General features: G+C 36.9%; 1 protein-coding gene across 1 annotated transcript in view; it reads left to right on the top strand.

The window, feature by feature from the left end:
• The window catches only part of Agbl1 (ATP/GTP binding protein like 1), a 739063-nt gene that overhangs the window by 512702 nt on the left and 210138 nt on the right, over nucleotides 1–16223 (top strand). Inside the window, exon 22 of the mRNA XM_028781654.1 lies at nucleotides 5648–5805. Within this exon, the coding sequence (XP_028637487.1) occupies nucleotides 5648–5805 (158 nt within the window). The remainder of the gene's footprint in view (nucleotides 1–5647; nucleotides 5806–16223) is intronic.

The raw sequence follows: 16223 nt of genomic DNA on the forward strand, positions 1-16223 counted from the left end.
AAAAGCAAATGGAACTAATAAATAAAGCCCAGGTTGATTGTGTATGACAATATACACAATATATAAATATAAAAGGATGTGTCAGAAACAAATTTTTATAAATTACTTTATTTTTTTTACAGTCAAGCTGTTACTCTCCCTCCAGGTGTACCCTCTCACAATTCCTCATCCCATTCCTCATCACTCATTAGAAACAGTTTTTAATGTGAAAGCATTGACAAGAAGATTCAGTATCTGCAGAGCCTTAATAAGAAGATTTAATGTGGTTGGAGAAAGAATCATTGAAGTGGAACATTTTTACCAAAATTCACCCAGAGTTTATTGTAATGAGAGAAAGAAATGGAAAGTCTAATTTTAAAGTTAAGTCACATGAAGAGCAGAACAACAAAAATATCATAAACTTACTAGTCACTTTAGTAGAGGGATGGGGTTGCCATTCCACAGTCAAAAATTCTGACCCAGAATTGTTCTTATCTAAAAGACCTTCAGAGACAAAACATAAAGTGACTGAGAGAAAGGAAGTCTAGTAACCAGCCCAACTTGGGATCCATCTCAAGGGGAGGCTCCAAGGCCTGACACTATTACTGATGCTACGGTGTGTTTGCAGACAGGAGACTAGCATGGTTGTCCTCTGAGAGGCCAAACAAGCCACTGACTGAGACAGAAGCAGCTAATGACATCCAACCATTGGACTGAAGTTGGAGACCCCTGTGGTTGAGTTAGGGAAAGGCTGGAAGAAGCTGAGGAGGAAGGCACCCCCATAGGAAGACCAGCAGTCTCAACTAATCTGGACGCCTGAGATCTTTCAGACACTTATCCACCAACAAGGCATCATACAGGAGCTGGTATGAGGCCCTAAACATGTATAACAGAGGACTTCCTGGTCTGGCCTTAGTGGGAGAAGCTGCACCTAACCATCAAGAGACTTGAGGCCCCAGGGAATGGGGAGGTCTAGTGGGGGAGCATCATCTTGGAGACAAGGGAAACAAGGAATAGGATGAATAACTGTGGGAGGGATACTGGGAGAGGGGCAATAGCTGGACTGTAAAAAATAAGTCATAATAAAATCTTTTGTCAGAGAATGGGGTAAGGTAAATCTCAGAGGGATATCAATGATATTATCTTTTCTAGAGTCATTGAAAGATTCTTTCAATGAATCAATGAATTCTTGAAGAAAGAAATGAATATCTAAATTTTCTTAAGAATGGCTAGAATTAACAGATTTTCCAAAAGTCTGAAGCAAATTTACCTCCAATTTATTGACAAACTTTATTATCCTTAGCAATCGTTCTTTGAAGTAAAATTCTTTTAGAATTTTAGGAGGCAAACATTTTCAAGATATCATTGGAAAGCTCCCTTTCTTCTAAATATCTGCATTTTACTGAAAGATCATAGCAATAAAGCCTGACTGAGTGTGTAGCCCAGGAATCTGGGTATGCACCTCTCATCACTGTTAACTCTTCAGGATAAATTGTATCATTGCATAATTTGTCTCTGGCTTTATTTTATCATTAAGTCATGAGCATTTTCCATATTGCTAAATGGTTGTTATAATTATCCGTTTAATGGCTCCATTACACTCTATCAGATTTCTTCCATTAAAGTTTCCTGAGTCATTCCTTCTTTATTAGACATTTAGGTTTTATTTCCCTCAAATTTTGATTATTATATATAACATTGGTGTAATTTACATTTTTATGCATATAGCTTCCCTTTTATTTTCAATCAGTTCATTAGAAATAGTTCCCTGAAGTGACATTATCATGTCAAATGTTATTGAGTAATTTCCCTAAAGGTATGAATCAATTTACAATCCAACAGACATCTTGGTATCTAGGAGCTTTGGGTATAAAGGGAGGTCAGAAATATATAAACTTAAATATATTTGCACTAATTTACTGGTGTAAATGGTAGGTCTAGTTAAAATAGTGGAAATGACATTTTTCTCATGTATGTTTTTCTTAGTAATTATTTTACTGTTTTATTTTAGCCTTTATGCTACTTAAATTTATATGGGGTTTTTTTTTTGAACTACTTTTTTTGGACTTACTCTTTATTGCAGATATTGTTTGGGGGGAGGGATTATCAGTAGAAAACATTTGATGGTTGCTTCAGTGAGGTGTACTTACTGCTATCGTGAACAACTACTTGTATATTTTAGCAATATTATACCAAAATATCAGTGTAGAGCACATGGTTTTTCTCACTCAACCTGACACTCATTCTCTTATTCTCCTCTTTTATGAGACTGAATAAGGTAAAAGTATCTAGTAAAGACTGTTCAAAAGCATGGGGTGACTCTAGGACACAGTTCTGGTGAGTGAAATGTAAGCAAATTCATTTTGGTGATGTCTCTCCGAATTTTTTCCTCATTTGGATAGTATCCTGGATGGAGCTACAGCAGCCATATTCTAAAGTAAGACAACGCGAAGAAAGACAGATGATTGATTTCTTCTTTTAGATGTTGAAATAATGCCAAAAGTCTTCTCACATTCACTACATTTACGAACTATACAAAGCAAAATCTTACTTACTGAAGGCAACATAGCTTGACTTTTTCTATCGGGCAGCTAATCAACGGTTAGGGGAAAAAGTTGGTTTCTATTTTATTGGCTCTCACTTGTAAACTATTCATCTATAGCTTTATTTATATACTTATTACTGTGAGACCACGCTCAGTTAGGTGATGTTTTACACATCATACCCATGAGTATGACAGTGGGAGAACAGAATTTGAAGGCATTTATGAATTCTCTACCCATAGAAGTCAAAGTCCACATGATGAGTGCTATGTGTGCCTAAGAAAGAGTCCAAAAAGACATCTTCATGTTGACTCAGGAAGAGGTCTTGTTTATTCGATTACTAGGCAGGGACAGTGTAGCATGTATATGTGTATATTCTGTGCCTGAGAAATAAAGTTAAATAAGAGATACTGCTCTGTCCTTCCTCTTGAAGATTTATTTCTACACCAGGATGTGAATGTGAGAACGAGATCGTTCATATAAACAAATATTGTTAATACTGTGTGAGAATGAAAATAAAAATAAAATAGGAAAGAAAAAAATCAATAGAAGAGAACAAAATGAAGCCGCAGACTCTCCCAAGTCTCCCAGTCAATAAAATGATATGAGTTCTTTGAGGAGTTTTCTGAACTAATGTTTTTATGACACCAAGTGTTGCCCAGAATAAGTGGGCCTGCACCTGAAATAGAATCTATTTTCATGTTATAAATGCTATCTCTCCAGCTACAACTGTATAGAAGCAGGCCTGTGTGAAAGTACGGTCCCCAGCCCATCAACACTGGGCATGCTAGTAGATGTGTTTCCAACAGTGCTTATTCAGCTATATGCCTAGCCAGAAGCTGGGATTTCCATGTGTAAGTGGTGTGCCTAGGACCAGAAGGCTGGAGTTTTGTTGTTGTTGTTGTTGTTGTTGTTGTTGTTTTATTCTAGTAGACCCTCCTAAGTTACAGAAATGAGGAAGGTCACTGGTTGGATGTGACCTTTACTTTCTTTCCTCTGACCCAGAGTCATTAATCTCCAAGGAAGAAAAGAGTCTACATATAGCCAGGCAAAGAGTCAGATAGATTCCTCTGTGCATAGGAATGAGCTCTGTTTTTTTTCTCTCTATCTCTTTAAAAAGTGGTCTTTTTTTTCCTCCTGTGGACTTGAGGAGGAAATAAAAGCAATTTGTTCAACATCTGTCTTCTCCTTGTATTGCGGCTGTTTACAGAGGAACTTACTTCCTTCAGCTCTGATGTAATGTCTCCTTTCTTGAGGAAACAGGTGTCAAAACAAGCAGAAAATCCAATTTTCAAGCAGCTCAAATCAACTTGAGACTTTCTACACACTGGGCTGCTTTTACCTTGGAAGTCTCCCATGAGGCTTGGTGCTTCCCAATATCAAGTTTTGTTTTTTGTTTTTTGTTTCCCTTGGCATGTTTAAAAGCAGTTCTTAAGAATCAATTCTGCCCTATCTTTGTTCTTTAGAATAACAGCACTTTTATTTGGATAGAAAATCATACATTTTAATTTTAATTGTCATAGTAATTGTCCCTATTTTGGGGAACTGCACTGGATGCATATAATGTCTAATGATTAAGCAGTGTGTACATGGGTATAAAGTCTAATAATTAAGCAGAGTAATTATTATATCTCTCACATCAAACATGTGTCATTTTTCTTGTGCTGGTAAGATTCAAAAATTTCCTTCAGTTGTATCGAAGTATATAATAAATTACTTATTATTTTATAATTATTTGTCATAATTGTAATGTACTATATTATAATACATTGAATGAAACCAGCTACTTCATGCAATTATTATATCCTAGTAAAATATGATATGATCAAAATATAATTTTATTTTAAAAAATCAAATTTTTAATTATTTTTACTTAGGTTTTATATGAAGGTCCCAGGGCTGTTCTAAACTCTATCTCATTAAACCTTATTTTTGCAAAAGAGGAAGAGAATCTGGGCTAACCTCTGTTTATATTCCAGGGACTCTGGAACATTTCCTCATCAGGTATAAAAAGTGATGGAATTTACCATGCTTTAGGTATCTAGAGGAGAGATAATCCCATTTTACAGATGAGAAATTCAAGTAGTAAAAGTTCAGTACCCCACATAACATGATCAGAAAATAGTGAAACTATGATTTAAGTCTAATTCTGAAAAGCACATGCTCTACCTTTCTGTGTAACTGTCCGAATTTGCATATCAGATTTCATGGGCAATAGTGAAGGCAAAGTTCATTGCTGCTCTCTGCTACTTACTAGCAATGAGACCTTGAATAAGCTCCTTGGTTTTATTTGTCTGAATATACTTCTCTGTGGATTAGAGAAAATAATTACCTCATAGGACTTTGGTTGAGAAATAGCTTACCATGGTGTCTGTGAGTCTGTTAGATGCTCTGGACACTTACTGGCATTGAGTAGGTGTCCGAAAAGGTCGTGACGATTGCTATCATCTGCTTTTCTCTTTCTACCTCCTTCTCTTATTCCATCTCAGGTTTCACTAAGTAGTCCAGGTTAGTTTGCAACTTATAATCCTCCTGTCTCATACTCCCAAGTGATATATAACAAGCATATTCTATTACACGTGGTCAGTGTGCTCATCTCTGCTTCGGAGCTATAACATAGAGTACTACCCTTAGCTTTGCTTTTATATATTATCTTCGGACAGAGACAGTTTGAGGGAAGTGTGTAGTTTATTTTGCAGTTTCAGTAATTATATGTGAAGGACCCCCCTCTTCTTTGCCATAGTTTAAATTAATGACAAATCGCATATCTCCTAAAAAGATGATGATGATGATGAGGAGGATATCTTTGTTTCCACAATAAACTCTTTTTCAAAATACAGGTGGAAGATTGGTAGATTTCATTGCAAAGGAATGGGGTGGCATCCTTTGCCACTCATAACCTTTATCTTCTCCTTCAGCTTGCTATCCTGTCAGGAAATGAAGAAATGCAGAATGTTCATGCAGCAAAAGTTCAGAAAACCCAGTTTTGGAAAGTGACTGACAAGCACTATAAATCCTCAATATCTGTGATAGATATATATCTAGAGTGTCTCCTCTTAATCTGAAAATGTCACTATTTGATTCCCATTGAGTAGTCACTGTTGATTGCTTTGTTTAATTGGCAGGGTCTACAGTTTGGTACTGGCGAGCTGGAAGAAATGGGAGCTATGTACTGCTTGGGTCTGCTCATCTTGGAACTCAAATCTGCAAGCTGTAGCCATAAGCTCTTGGCTCAAGCTTCAACTCTACTGAATGCAGAAGTTCTGGAACACTACCTCCAGCGGTAAGATGCTTACCGGGAATCAAGGATAACTCGGGTATTTTTAGAACAAGTGTCCTGGTGAAGTGGATCAATAGGTCCTTGATAGACAGAAAACAAGGATGAGCTACCAAATGAAGGTAGGTTCAACTGTCTTGTGAGGAAAGCCAACTTGTCAACTGCACAAATACAAAAAATGTGGAGAGGTTACCCCTTGTTCACACATGTAAATAAAAATTTTACATATTTATAAATATATAATTAATACTTATTGCTTATGACAATGGAGCTGAAGCTTGGTGCTACAGTCTTACACAAAGTAAGACTGTTTTCCACATGCTACGTTCTTATGCATGTAATATTTTTGAGCTATTGCTCCATATAAAAATAGAGAAGTGTCTCACTGTTGATATCTTGATGCTTGGTACAATTGTCTCTTTTCCAAACTGTCATTCTGGGCTAGAAGATGATTATGGTTTATTATTGGTCAAGAGAAATTACTTTACATGGCAGAGAATGGCTGGATGTCTGAGACCTGAGCATCAGTAATGATTCAAGGGGTTTATAACCATTATGCAAATGAGCTTTTTGATGCACTTTGCTGTAGACAAATACTTTATATCTTGAGCAGAATAAATTTGGGGAAAATAAGCAGAGAAATGATATCATGTAAAAGGCCAGAGGACTAGGAGTCATCACAAGCCCCAGAGAGGGTAAATCCTAGACTGCACTTTGAGCAATGGAACCTATGTAGGATTCTTTGTATACTGGTAAATGAGGAAGCATATAACCATGAGCTTTACCTCCAACAGCAGAGGCAAAAGTGTTCATATGTAGAAGACTTTCATTTCCAGCTAATTTTCATTAGTTTTCTGCATGTCACAGTTAAAACGCAGCTTCACTGTGGCAGCTCAGCAAATGGTCAGTCAAGCCTAAAAAGATCTAGTAGTGTACATGAAAACAACTTTGGAAAGCCTCCATTTCTCTGGGACTTAATTACCTAAATACAATAATTAACTTACTCATCACAGAGTAATATAGAACTCAAAGAACAGAGACTTTAGTTAATCCAGTGTCAGCCCCCTGACCAGGAGAGAGTGCCACCCTTTATCTTCATTTGGGCATCACTACTTCCGTCTGAACATTCTTTCTTCCATGTATTTCAGCAACAAAACTCTTTGCCTGTTTGACTTTATCTCAGTTTTCAGACTCCCCCTCTGGCAAGTGTATTCGTCTGCCTCTATTTTTATTTCCAATTGTCTCCTCATCTTTTCCTTTGCTGAGCCATCTTCGGTGGGGACATGGATGAATCTTCTTCCTTACCTTTCTCTCCCCTCCACCCTCAGCTGCTCATTGAGGGAAGATTGAGCAGAACTGGCATTGCTTGCTTTCCCTGAATTGATTGTGCCCGTCTATTTGATCCAATGCAGTAAGGATTAGTTGCCTGTAAACGAGAACAAGAAGAAATCTATCAAAGAAATGCCTTTTCTAATTCAAGTCTAAAGAATTCAGTGTCAGGCTTCAAATACAACGGGTGCTATGCAGGATCTCATAAGAAAATAGCTGTAATGCGCGCACACACACACACACCATACCACTATCAGTTTTCAGCTGTCATTAGTCCAAAGATACTGAGGTTAGACACTGTCTTCTGACTTCTTTCTCTGTTTAGACTGACTCAGGAACCTAAGAACAGGATGGCTGAACAAAGGGCGTGATTAACATACTTGTTTGGAATATATTTGAATTAAATTGGATATATATGTTTGGTATAAACCAATCAGGAAACTATCTCTTCCAGTTTGACTCTTCATCACAATATCTATTTTGTGAAGTCATTGGTCAAAAGAGACTTTGGTTCCTGCTCAAAGGGCCTGGTACTACTTGACATGGGAAAAATCAGCCTGAAAGTTACTTGACACCCATATATCCGAGAAAACAAATCCAGACTCTCTGACAGAAGGGAAGCTAATAAAATAAAATCTGCTGGCTTGAAACCAGAGATAGGTGTTTGAGTGCACTTGGTAACTTTCTATCTGGTGAATAGAGTTAAATCAAGAAATACAATAATAATCAGTTATAGTTGATTAAAACTACTAAAAACAAACAGTGTGCACACACACAAACATGGAGTTCATTTTATGTTGGCCACATACTGCTAAGCTTCAGGCACACCCTGGATTGTGGTTGATATATCCAGGAACTCTCCATTGGAGATGCTTATTACCCTCTCCCAGCAGGTATCAATTCCAAATGGCTTCTTCTTTATGGGTGGGACTTTGTTTCTACTTCAATTTTTCAGTATTGGGATTCTGTCTTTTATTTTTCTTCAATAAAACAAAGGAAAAAAGAAATACACTAATCAACATGAAATCCTAGGAATTTACCTAGTACAAGTAGTTTATATTTTATACATATACCAAGCATACAATAATGCTTGTCAACAGCTCTCCATATATTTTCTTTTTATTGATATGTTATTTAGAATAATTTTACATATCCATGTATATGGTGTATGTACACATGCATGTAGGCATGCACATCCCTATACATGTGTGCAGAGGCCAAGGATTCCATTTGATGCCCATTACTCCCTTGACTCATGGTCTCTGAATCTACTTGTCTGGCAGCCAGAATGCTCCAGTGATCCTCCCATCTCTGTCTCCCAGTGCTCTGGAACTTTAGGTCACATCTGTCAAAAAGATGTAAAAGTGCCATGTAAAAAACATGGGCACTGGGGATTTGAACTCAAGTACAAATGTTGGTAGTGCAAATGTTCTTAGGCACTAAGCCATATCCCTAGCTTCTCTTAGTATATAGTAAAGATTTAAAGTATGTTTTAAAGCTGTGACAAACTTCTCACACTCTGCCCCTTCTTTGTGTATAATAGTGCTTCTACTACCTTTTACAAAGACTCTGTTGTCATATTCTAAAAATGAAAAGGAGAAAGGTTGCTCTTTTCCAAATGTCTGCTTTAAAGAAATGCAGGCATACTGTATTTGAGCCTTCAGCTTCCTCAAAGATATTAACCCCTGGGGACGACCTGCTGGGAAGAAAGTGTGTGGCTGTACATGGACACCGTGTTTTCTGACAATAGGTTTCATGCCTCATTTACTATAAAAACAATTAGAGTGCTGACTGATCCCCCGACTTGCTGCCTCTCAGGAGTGGAGGAGAGGTGGAAACAGTGAAATCAAGCGGGGATGTTCTTTGCTTCCTGTTTTCTTTTATGTCTTCTTCCTCTCTGTTGCTCATTTAAAAAAAATGTCTGCCGACTCCTTAAAGCATCTTTTGATCTTCTTTCTGTCTCTCTTCCTATCTCCTCCCTCTCAATCTTCTCCCTGGAAATAACCGTGTGCAAGGCAGAGTTGGATGCAGAGTGGCTTCCTCTGGAGGTGCTGTTCATCCGCTGTGACAGGTCTTTTGCAAAGTCATTTAACAGTTGTGCCGAGTCAGCTGCTGTTCATCTCGATTTGTGTCCCTCCGCTGCCTCTTGATCTTCTCAGCTGAGCGACCCTATCTCCATGTGTCCCTCCATTAATAACAGAGGAATGTTCTGCGCCTCAGCAGCCCCTCAGTAACTCGTAGATTCTCCAAATCACAGATGGCCTCTTTAGTAGGACTCTCCTCAGCGTTTAAAAAGAGAAAATATGCTTAGTTGTTTCTTTAGTTTGACAGGACAACACTAAAAACCAAAACTCTTACCAGATTGTAGAAAAAAATACCATTATTGTTTTTTGTTTGTGTCTTTGTGGGGTGGGATGGAAGTACTGCTTTATTGGCAGGTAGAGACACGTGACAATCTCAGATATCTTTTATCTGAAATGACATCATATTATTTTGAAATAGCATCTGTCTTTGGCCTGCAACTTACTACAAAGGCTAGACTGGCCAGCTAGCAGGCCCCAAGATTCCTGTCCCCAGTATACCCCCATCCATACCCCCACACCATGTTTGTATTATAAGAATTACTACCATGTTTGACTTTTTTATGTGGAATCTGCAGATTCAACTCAGGTTCTCTTGCTTGCAAGGCAAGCAGTTTTCAACAGGGCCATCATCTCCTTAGCCCTGGGAAAAGATTAATAATTAAAACTGCAATTGATTTTTATTGTAAACCTATAGTTTTATTGGATAGAGAGATATCTCAGCACTTAAAAGCACTGCTTTTGCAGAGGACCTAGGATCATTTCCCAGAACCCACATGATGGCTTACAACTGTCTGTAATCCAGTTCCGAGGGAATTGAAGTCTCTTCTGGCTTTTGTGGGATCCTGAAGGTGTACACACACACACACACACACACACACACACACACACACACACAGAAAAAGAATCCTTTTATTTTTTAACTTTTTACTTATTCTTCGTTAATTTCACATCATACACTCAAGCCCACTCAGCTCCCCATTACTTCATATCCACCCCTGTCTGTCCTTACACTTAAACAAAAACAAACAAACAAACAAAACCCCAACTCGCTATGAAAACTACAATGTGTCAAGCTATGTCACACATCAATACCGTTTTATCCAAACAGCTTTACTTGCAAATGTTCACTGCAATGAGTCACTGGTCTGGTTCGAGGTCTCTGGCTCTGCTACACCATCAATACTGGATTCTTCCTGGGACTCCTCTTAGGTATCCTGTGTCATGGAGATCCCGTAACTTGGATCTGGAGGACTTGCCCTTTCACATGCTCCAACAGTTCATAGATAGGCTAGATGTCACATTTTTTTTTTAAAGAGGAAAATAAAGTGTTTATTCTATGAATCAGAATATATAATTCAGAAAACACACATATAAAAAACCCCACCCCAGCCTTTAGCTATCAGATGACCCCTGCCAACATTGGCAATGAATATATTAAAAGACCATATCATTTCTTTCACATTGTTTACCATAATATACTTTCATCTTTAAGGCTCGGTGCTGCTGACATGTAATCTCAGCTTCCTGGGAGACTGATACAGGATAATTGAAAGTTCAAACCTACCTGGACTATGAAGAAAGTTAAAGGCCAGCCTGAGCAACTTAGTAAGGCACTATCTCAAGCTAATATGATTAAAAAAAAAAAAGGGACTATGGATATAGCTGAGTAGTCAAGTGTTGGCCCAGAATGTACAAGACCATATGTTTGATGCCCTAGAAATAAGTATATACCTAGCCTACCTTCCTATCCCTGGTTAGTAATGTCACCATGTTATATAATATATGTACATGCATGAACCTGTATGCTTTTCGTTGTATAGTCTGTTTTCAAGATCAGATTTCAAGAGACACAGAGCATTTAGTCTCACAGCATTTAAATGTGCACATCTGATGTTGAAAGTACAACTCATTAGTATTTGCTTAAGTGATCTGTGTTTTCTTATACTTCACTGAGAAATTCTCTACTGAGTTTTAACTGTAAAGCGTGACTTCCTGGAGGGTTACCTTGAATTACATTAAAATAGTAGATGTTCTCAGTTTATTGACTACTGCACCCATCACCAGATCTGATACCTGTGTCTACTCATCTGAGTCTTTGATGGTTTCTACCAAATATACTGTGGCCTTTCTCATCACTCTTCATGCGATTCTTTCATAATGCATTGTAAGCGTTTAACTTTCATACTTAAAAACATTATTACCACTCAAAGATCTGTCACTTCCTGTTATCATTTTGGTTACATATAAAAAGACTGCATTATTTTTATATTGGTTTGCAACTTCACTGAAGTCAATAATCATACTTAACATTGTTTTATGATTTTTTAAGATACACAATAATATCATTTATAGACTTTTGAGAGCTTTTTATACTTCTTATCATTATTCTTTATTTCTTTCCCTTTTTAAAAAATATGAGATTTTCTATTTATTATAAAATGTATTAATATATGTGTGATGTGTGTGTGTGTGTTATGAGTGTGTGGGGGGGGCTGTAAGTGGAGGTCATATAACAGCCAACTGTTGAGGTAAGATCTGTCTTGATTCTTGAACCCTCTGCCCTCGAGGATGGCGCTCCCTTGAGAACACAGGTGTTTCCCTTGTCTTCAACATTCTTCTCCTATCTTGATATAATAGCTTGGCAGTTACAGGTCTATCTGGCAATTGTGGATTCCAAAGACCAAACTGAGGCCATCAAGCTTAGGTGGCCAGTACTTTCATCTATTCTGAGCCATCTTGTGGCTACATATTTTTTTAATTGTCTCTGAATTTTGACATAAAACCTGTATATTACAGACTCATTTTGAATGCACTGTGTAGCTGAGATTGGCCTTGAATGCCTTATCTTTCTCAAATTTAGGAATTACTCATGCTTCCACCATACCCAGTCTTTATTTTTCTTATTCTATGATATGTATATCATTTTATAGAGTTTTCTAAGGTCAAAGAGAATTTTATTAGAGTTTCAAAGAAAAAACAAAAAGTGAGCTCTGAGTTAGGTTAACATGGAAGTCAGTCACATGACAGACAAGCAGCTACATTAGAAGGGAGGAGAGTTTTGAGGCAGAATGAAGCCCAGCATTCTTGGGAAAGCATGCCTAGGACAAAGCTAGGAAGAAGTGGAAGCTATTTGATCTTAATTTGGAATGTTTGTGTCTCTGTTTGTAAGGATGTTAAGTCTGTGCTTAGTTTTCTTTTATGTTTTTTATCCTATGTACATAGGAATTTACAGTTCTTCAGTTTTATCTAGTCTTTGAACATGCATACACAATAAAGATACACAATAAATAAATAAATAAATTTTATTACAATAAATAAATAATAAATAAATAAATAATAAGTAAAATAAAAAATTATTATTTTTTAAAAATCTATTTTATTTGAAACAAAAATGTATTTCCCCTTGTTCTCCTTTCTTCTATCTCTCCTTCCCTCTTTTTCTTTTCATTTTCTCTTGTTTCATAATTTAATAAATTAATTTATAATTCTAAAAAAATTTAATTTTATAATTTCCTTTTTTATAATTTAAGTTCTTTTCATTGATTTTGATTTTGAAGCATCAATCTTTGGGACATATATCAATCATATGACAACAGTGATTCCTTTCCTGTCCTTTGATTTTTATTTCCCCCCACCGAAGCACTTGACAGCTGTTTGCTAACTTCTATGTCGTCTTGCTCTTTTCATTATTTTTCTACTTTTCCTCACATTCATCAAATTCCAGCAATCTAAAGACTATCTTTTCTGTATTCAGTGTCTTCATACAGGACTGCGCTTTGTGTTCAATGTGTTTAACATTAGTGACTTTATATGCCTGTTACAACTATTTCCTCGTCTCTCAACAGTTTCCTTCCATTTTACTCAAATTTACAATACAACCAACTCTTTTTCCATTTGTATTATTTATCTTTTCATTGAATATTCCATGGATTCTGATTTTTTTGATTGTCCTTGATCTTTAACATTAGACTCCTAAGGTTTGCTGTTTGTCTATGGTTAGCCAATTCACAAATGCCCTGTCACTCTACTGGTGAAAAATGCCTTTGCCTCCTACCATACAGAACATTTCACTAGCTCTGGGTGCTACCTTTCTGTCCACACTGTCTCTCCTTTTCTTTTTCAACAATTTCCATTTGATGTCCAGAGATCTCCATCAAGCCATGTAATTGCTCAGTTGTCAAGAGCTTTGAATTCCACCATACTCCTTATATAGTGTAGTAAACATAGTTGAAGTGATTATACTGGAGAGGTCCAGGAGAGAGGAAGGGAGACACCATTGAGGATTCATGGGTACAAAGATGTCATATGTGGGCCAGAATTTAAAAAACAAAAAAAGGAACCAGAAATCTGAGAAAATGATTCCCTGTAAATTACTACTAAATCATTCAAAGAATGAAGGCTGTGGTGTGAAATCTGTGACTTTCAAATTAGCACCGTTTCCATCAATTCCAAATATCCAAATTGTGTGACAATTCTGTTGATACCTCTCTTAGACTTCTCTTACACCAATTCCTGTGGTGTGTAATATCTCAGAATAGTCTTAGCTTCATTCTACATTTGTAGGCCAAGAAATTCTAAAGAATTTGAGTGGAACTTGGCTTAGGACTTATTGCTAGTATTGAGAATGACAAGATGCCCTGAAACATTGAATGGCTCTTTAATTTCTCAGGGAAATTAACTGATTAGTCAAGAAGAAGTGCCAGTCTTAGACTGGGAGAGCTAGGATTCCAACAAAAGTCCCTGTTACATCTGCAGCTAAAAAACCAGTAAAAGAAGTTCTTATAAAATTTTTTGCTGATTCTTCTATAATAAATAAATTAAAATAATAAAAGCTGAATGTTAGTGTGTCTCTTAGAAAGGAGGTTTAATATCACACAGCTATCTGCAAATTGGTTTACTTTTCTCTGGAGAATAATTTAGCAATTTGCAAGAAGGTCTATAAAAACCTCTCACTTGATACGACATTTCTATATTGCAGAATATCTCCCAAGAAAATAAACAAAACCGGAAACAATATTTTAGTATGTAGATATTTATAGAAAGGATGCTGCATGGACACATAAATTTAAATACCCCCCAAACTACTAGTAGATAATAAAGGAGAGGAATATTATTGACAATCACTCTAGGATACTATCAAACCACAATATAATGAGCATTTCAATGTATAGATGAAGCATTAGTATGTCCTAGATGCTTAAGTATTTTGTAAGGATCAATGTTGTTTCTGTAAATGATCCTTTATGGCAGATATTATTACTCATGTTTGTTTTTATATTTTGTTTATTTACATGTTTATTATATATGTAATCATGTGTGTGGTTTGTTTATGTGTATATATGTGATTCGTATGTGTGTTGCATCATCTGTATACGTGTTGTGAAGAGTAAGTGGGTGGCAAAGCATATGTGTGCAAGGGTCCTAGGTTGATATAAGGGAGTCTTCCTTTTCCATATTTACTGAAGCAACATCTCTGAATTAAGCCCAGAGCATGTACATAAAGCTAGTCTGGTTAGCTAACTTGCTCCAGCACAGGTCTATGTAGCCCTCTGAGTACTGGGATTGCATATCCATTCAGCATTTAAGGAAGTACCAGTGATTCAAACTCCACTCTTCATGCCTATAGTGTTGCCTTAAAGTTTTTTCAAACCCTATTTTTAATATGGGTTCTTAAACACTTTAACCTCCCTTCTAGCCGATCACCCACCAGATGTAGTAGAAAAGAGAGGTCATTAGGATACTGGGGAAGTGGACCTGTTTAGAAATTGTTCTTTGGAGCAAATCCAATCTGTCTTGTCAGGAAATCAATAGTTAAGTCTACAGGAATCAACAGTGGCAGCTTGATCCATTCACAAACACTTCACAAATATATCAGACAGTCCAGTTCAGTAGTGTCAGGATAGAAAACACAAATCAGCAGTGGTGGCACCATCTAGCAGAAACTGCCAGGCCTCAACGTAATAGGCAATTGGCATAAGTCAGCAGGAGTAATCAAAGACCAGCAGGGATGCTAAGAGAAGTTCTTTCCTGTGTCTTTCTCAACCATGTGAAGATCAGTGAAGATGAAGACATGAGTCCAAAAATTGTTGCAAAGCTAACAGTGCAAGCAAGCCTCGTTCACAATCCTTTGAGTCCTGTTTATACTCCCTCCAAACATCATGTCTTTCCATGGGTCTTGCCTCAGCATGTGAGTCTGTCTTAGCAAAACTGCACATGAGTCTGTATCAGCTGACATCATTCTGCCAATTGGCCTGAGTCTTTGGAAGCAGCAAAAAAGCCATCAGAACACAACTAGATGATTTTTGGTCTGTTTCTCTCTATGGAGTCACAACAAATGGATCTCAGCTACGCAATGTAAGGGAAACCAGTACACAAGCGTCATTAGCAAGGAATCCTTCATCATGTGTCCTTTCATGTTCTTGCTTTAGCAAAACATCTTTTCACTTGTGTCCACTTTAGGAAAACATTCCTCCATTTGTCTGCCCCAGCAAAACATCTGTCGACACAACTGACATTCCAAAGAAACCATAAGTCTTCACTTCACTATAGCTTGGGATTTAACTGTTGAGCCATCTCCTAGGATACTACCATTTATTTTTATAAACAAAGAAATTAGATTTTAGGGGAGTTTAGAAATATATCACATGTGAGAATCTTTGGTAGGTTATGCCAGATTTTCATTATATTTCCAACTCCCACATTCAAGTTCTTAGTATATGTCATGCTCAGCCATTCAAAGAATAAGTGAAAAAAATTAAAAGCATGGTAATTAATGTTGCACACATGATTGTCACTTTAGCACCCTGCAGAAGCACTAACAGAGGTGAGGGAGATGTAAAATTCATAATTTAGACTAATTCAGTCTTATAAACTTTTCTTTTTGTGGTGCATTCCTTGAAAATGTTTGCTAGGTGTGTACCTATTAGCCTGTGCTTGTAAGTTTAAAAACTAAATGACTGTATTTGGTCCAGAAATACATCATGATCATTTTATTACCATACAAGAAATGGT

The sequence above is a fragment of the Grammomys surdaster genome, unplaced genomic scaffold (genome assembly GCF_004785775.1).
Source record: "Grammomys surdaster isolate TR1022 unplaced genomic scaffold, NIH_TR_1.0 493, whole genome shotgun sequence".
In the NCBI taxonomy this organism is placed as follows: domain Eukaryota; kingdom Metazoa; phylum Chordata; class Mammalia; order Rodentia; family Muridae; genus Grammomys; species Grammomys surdaster.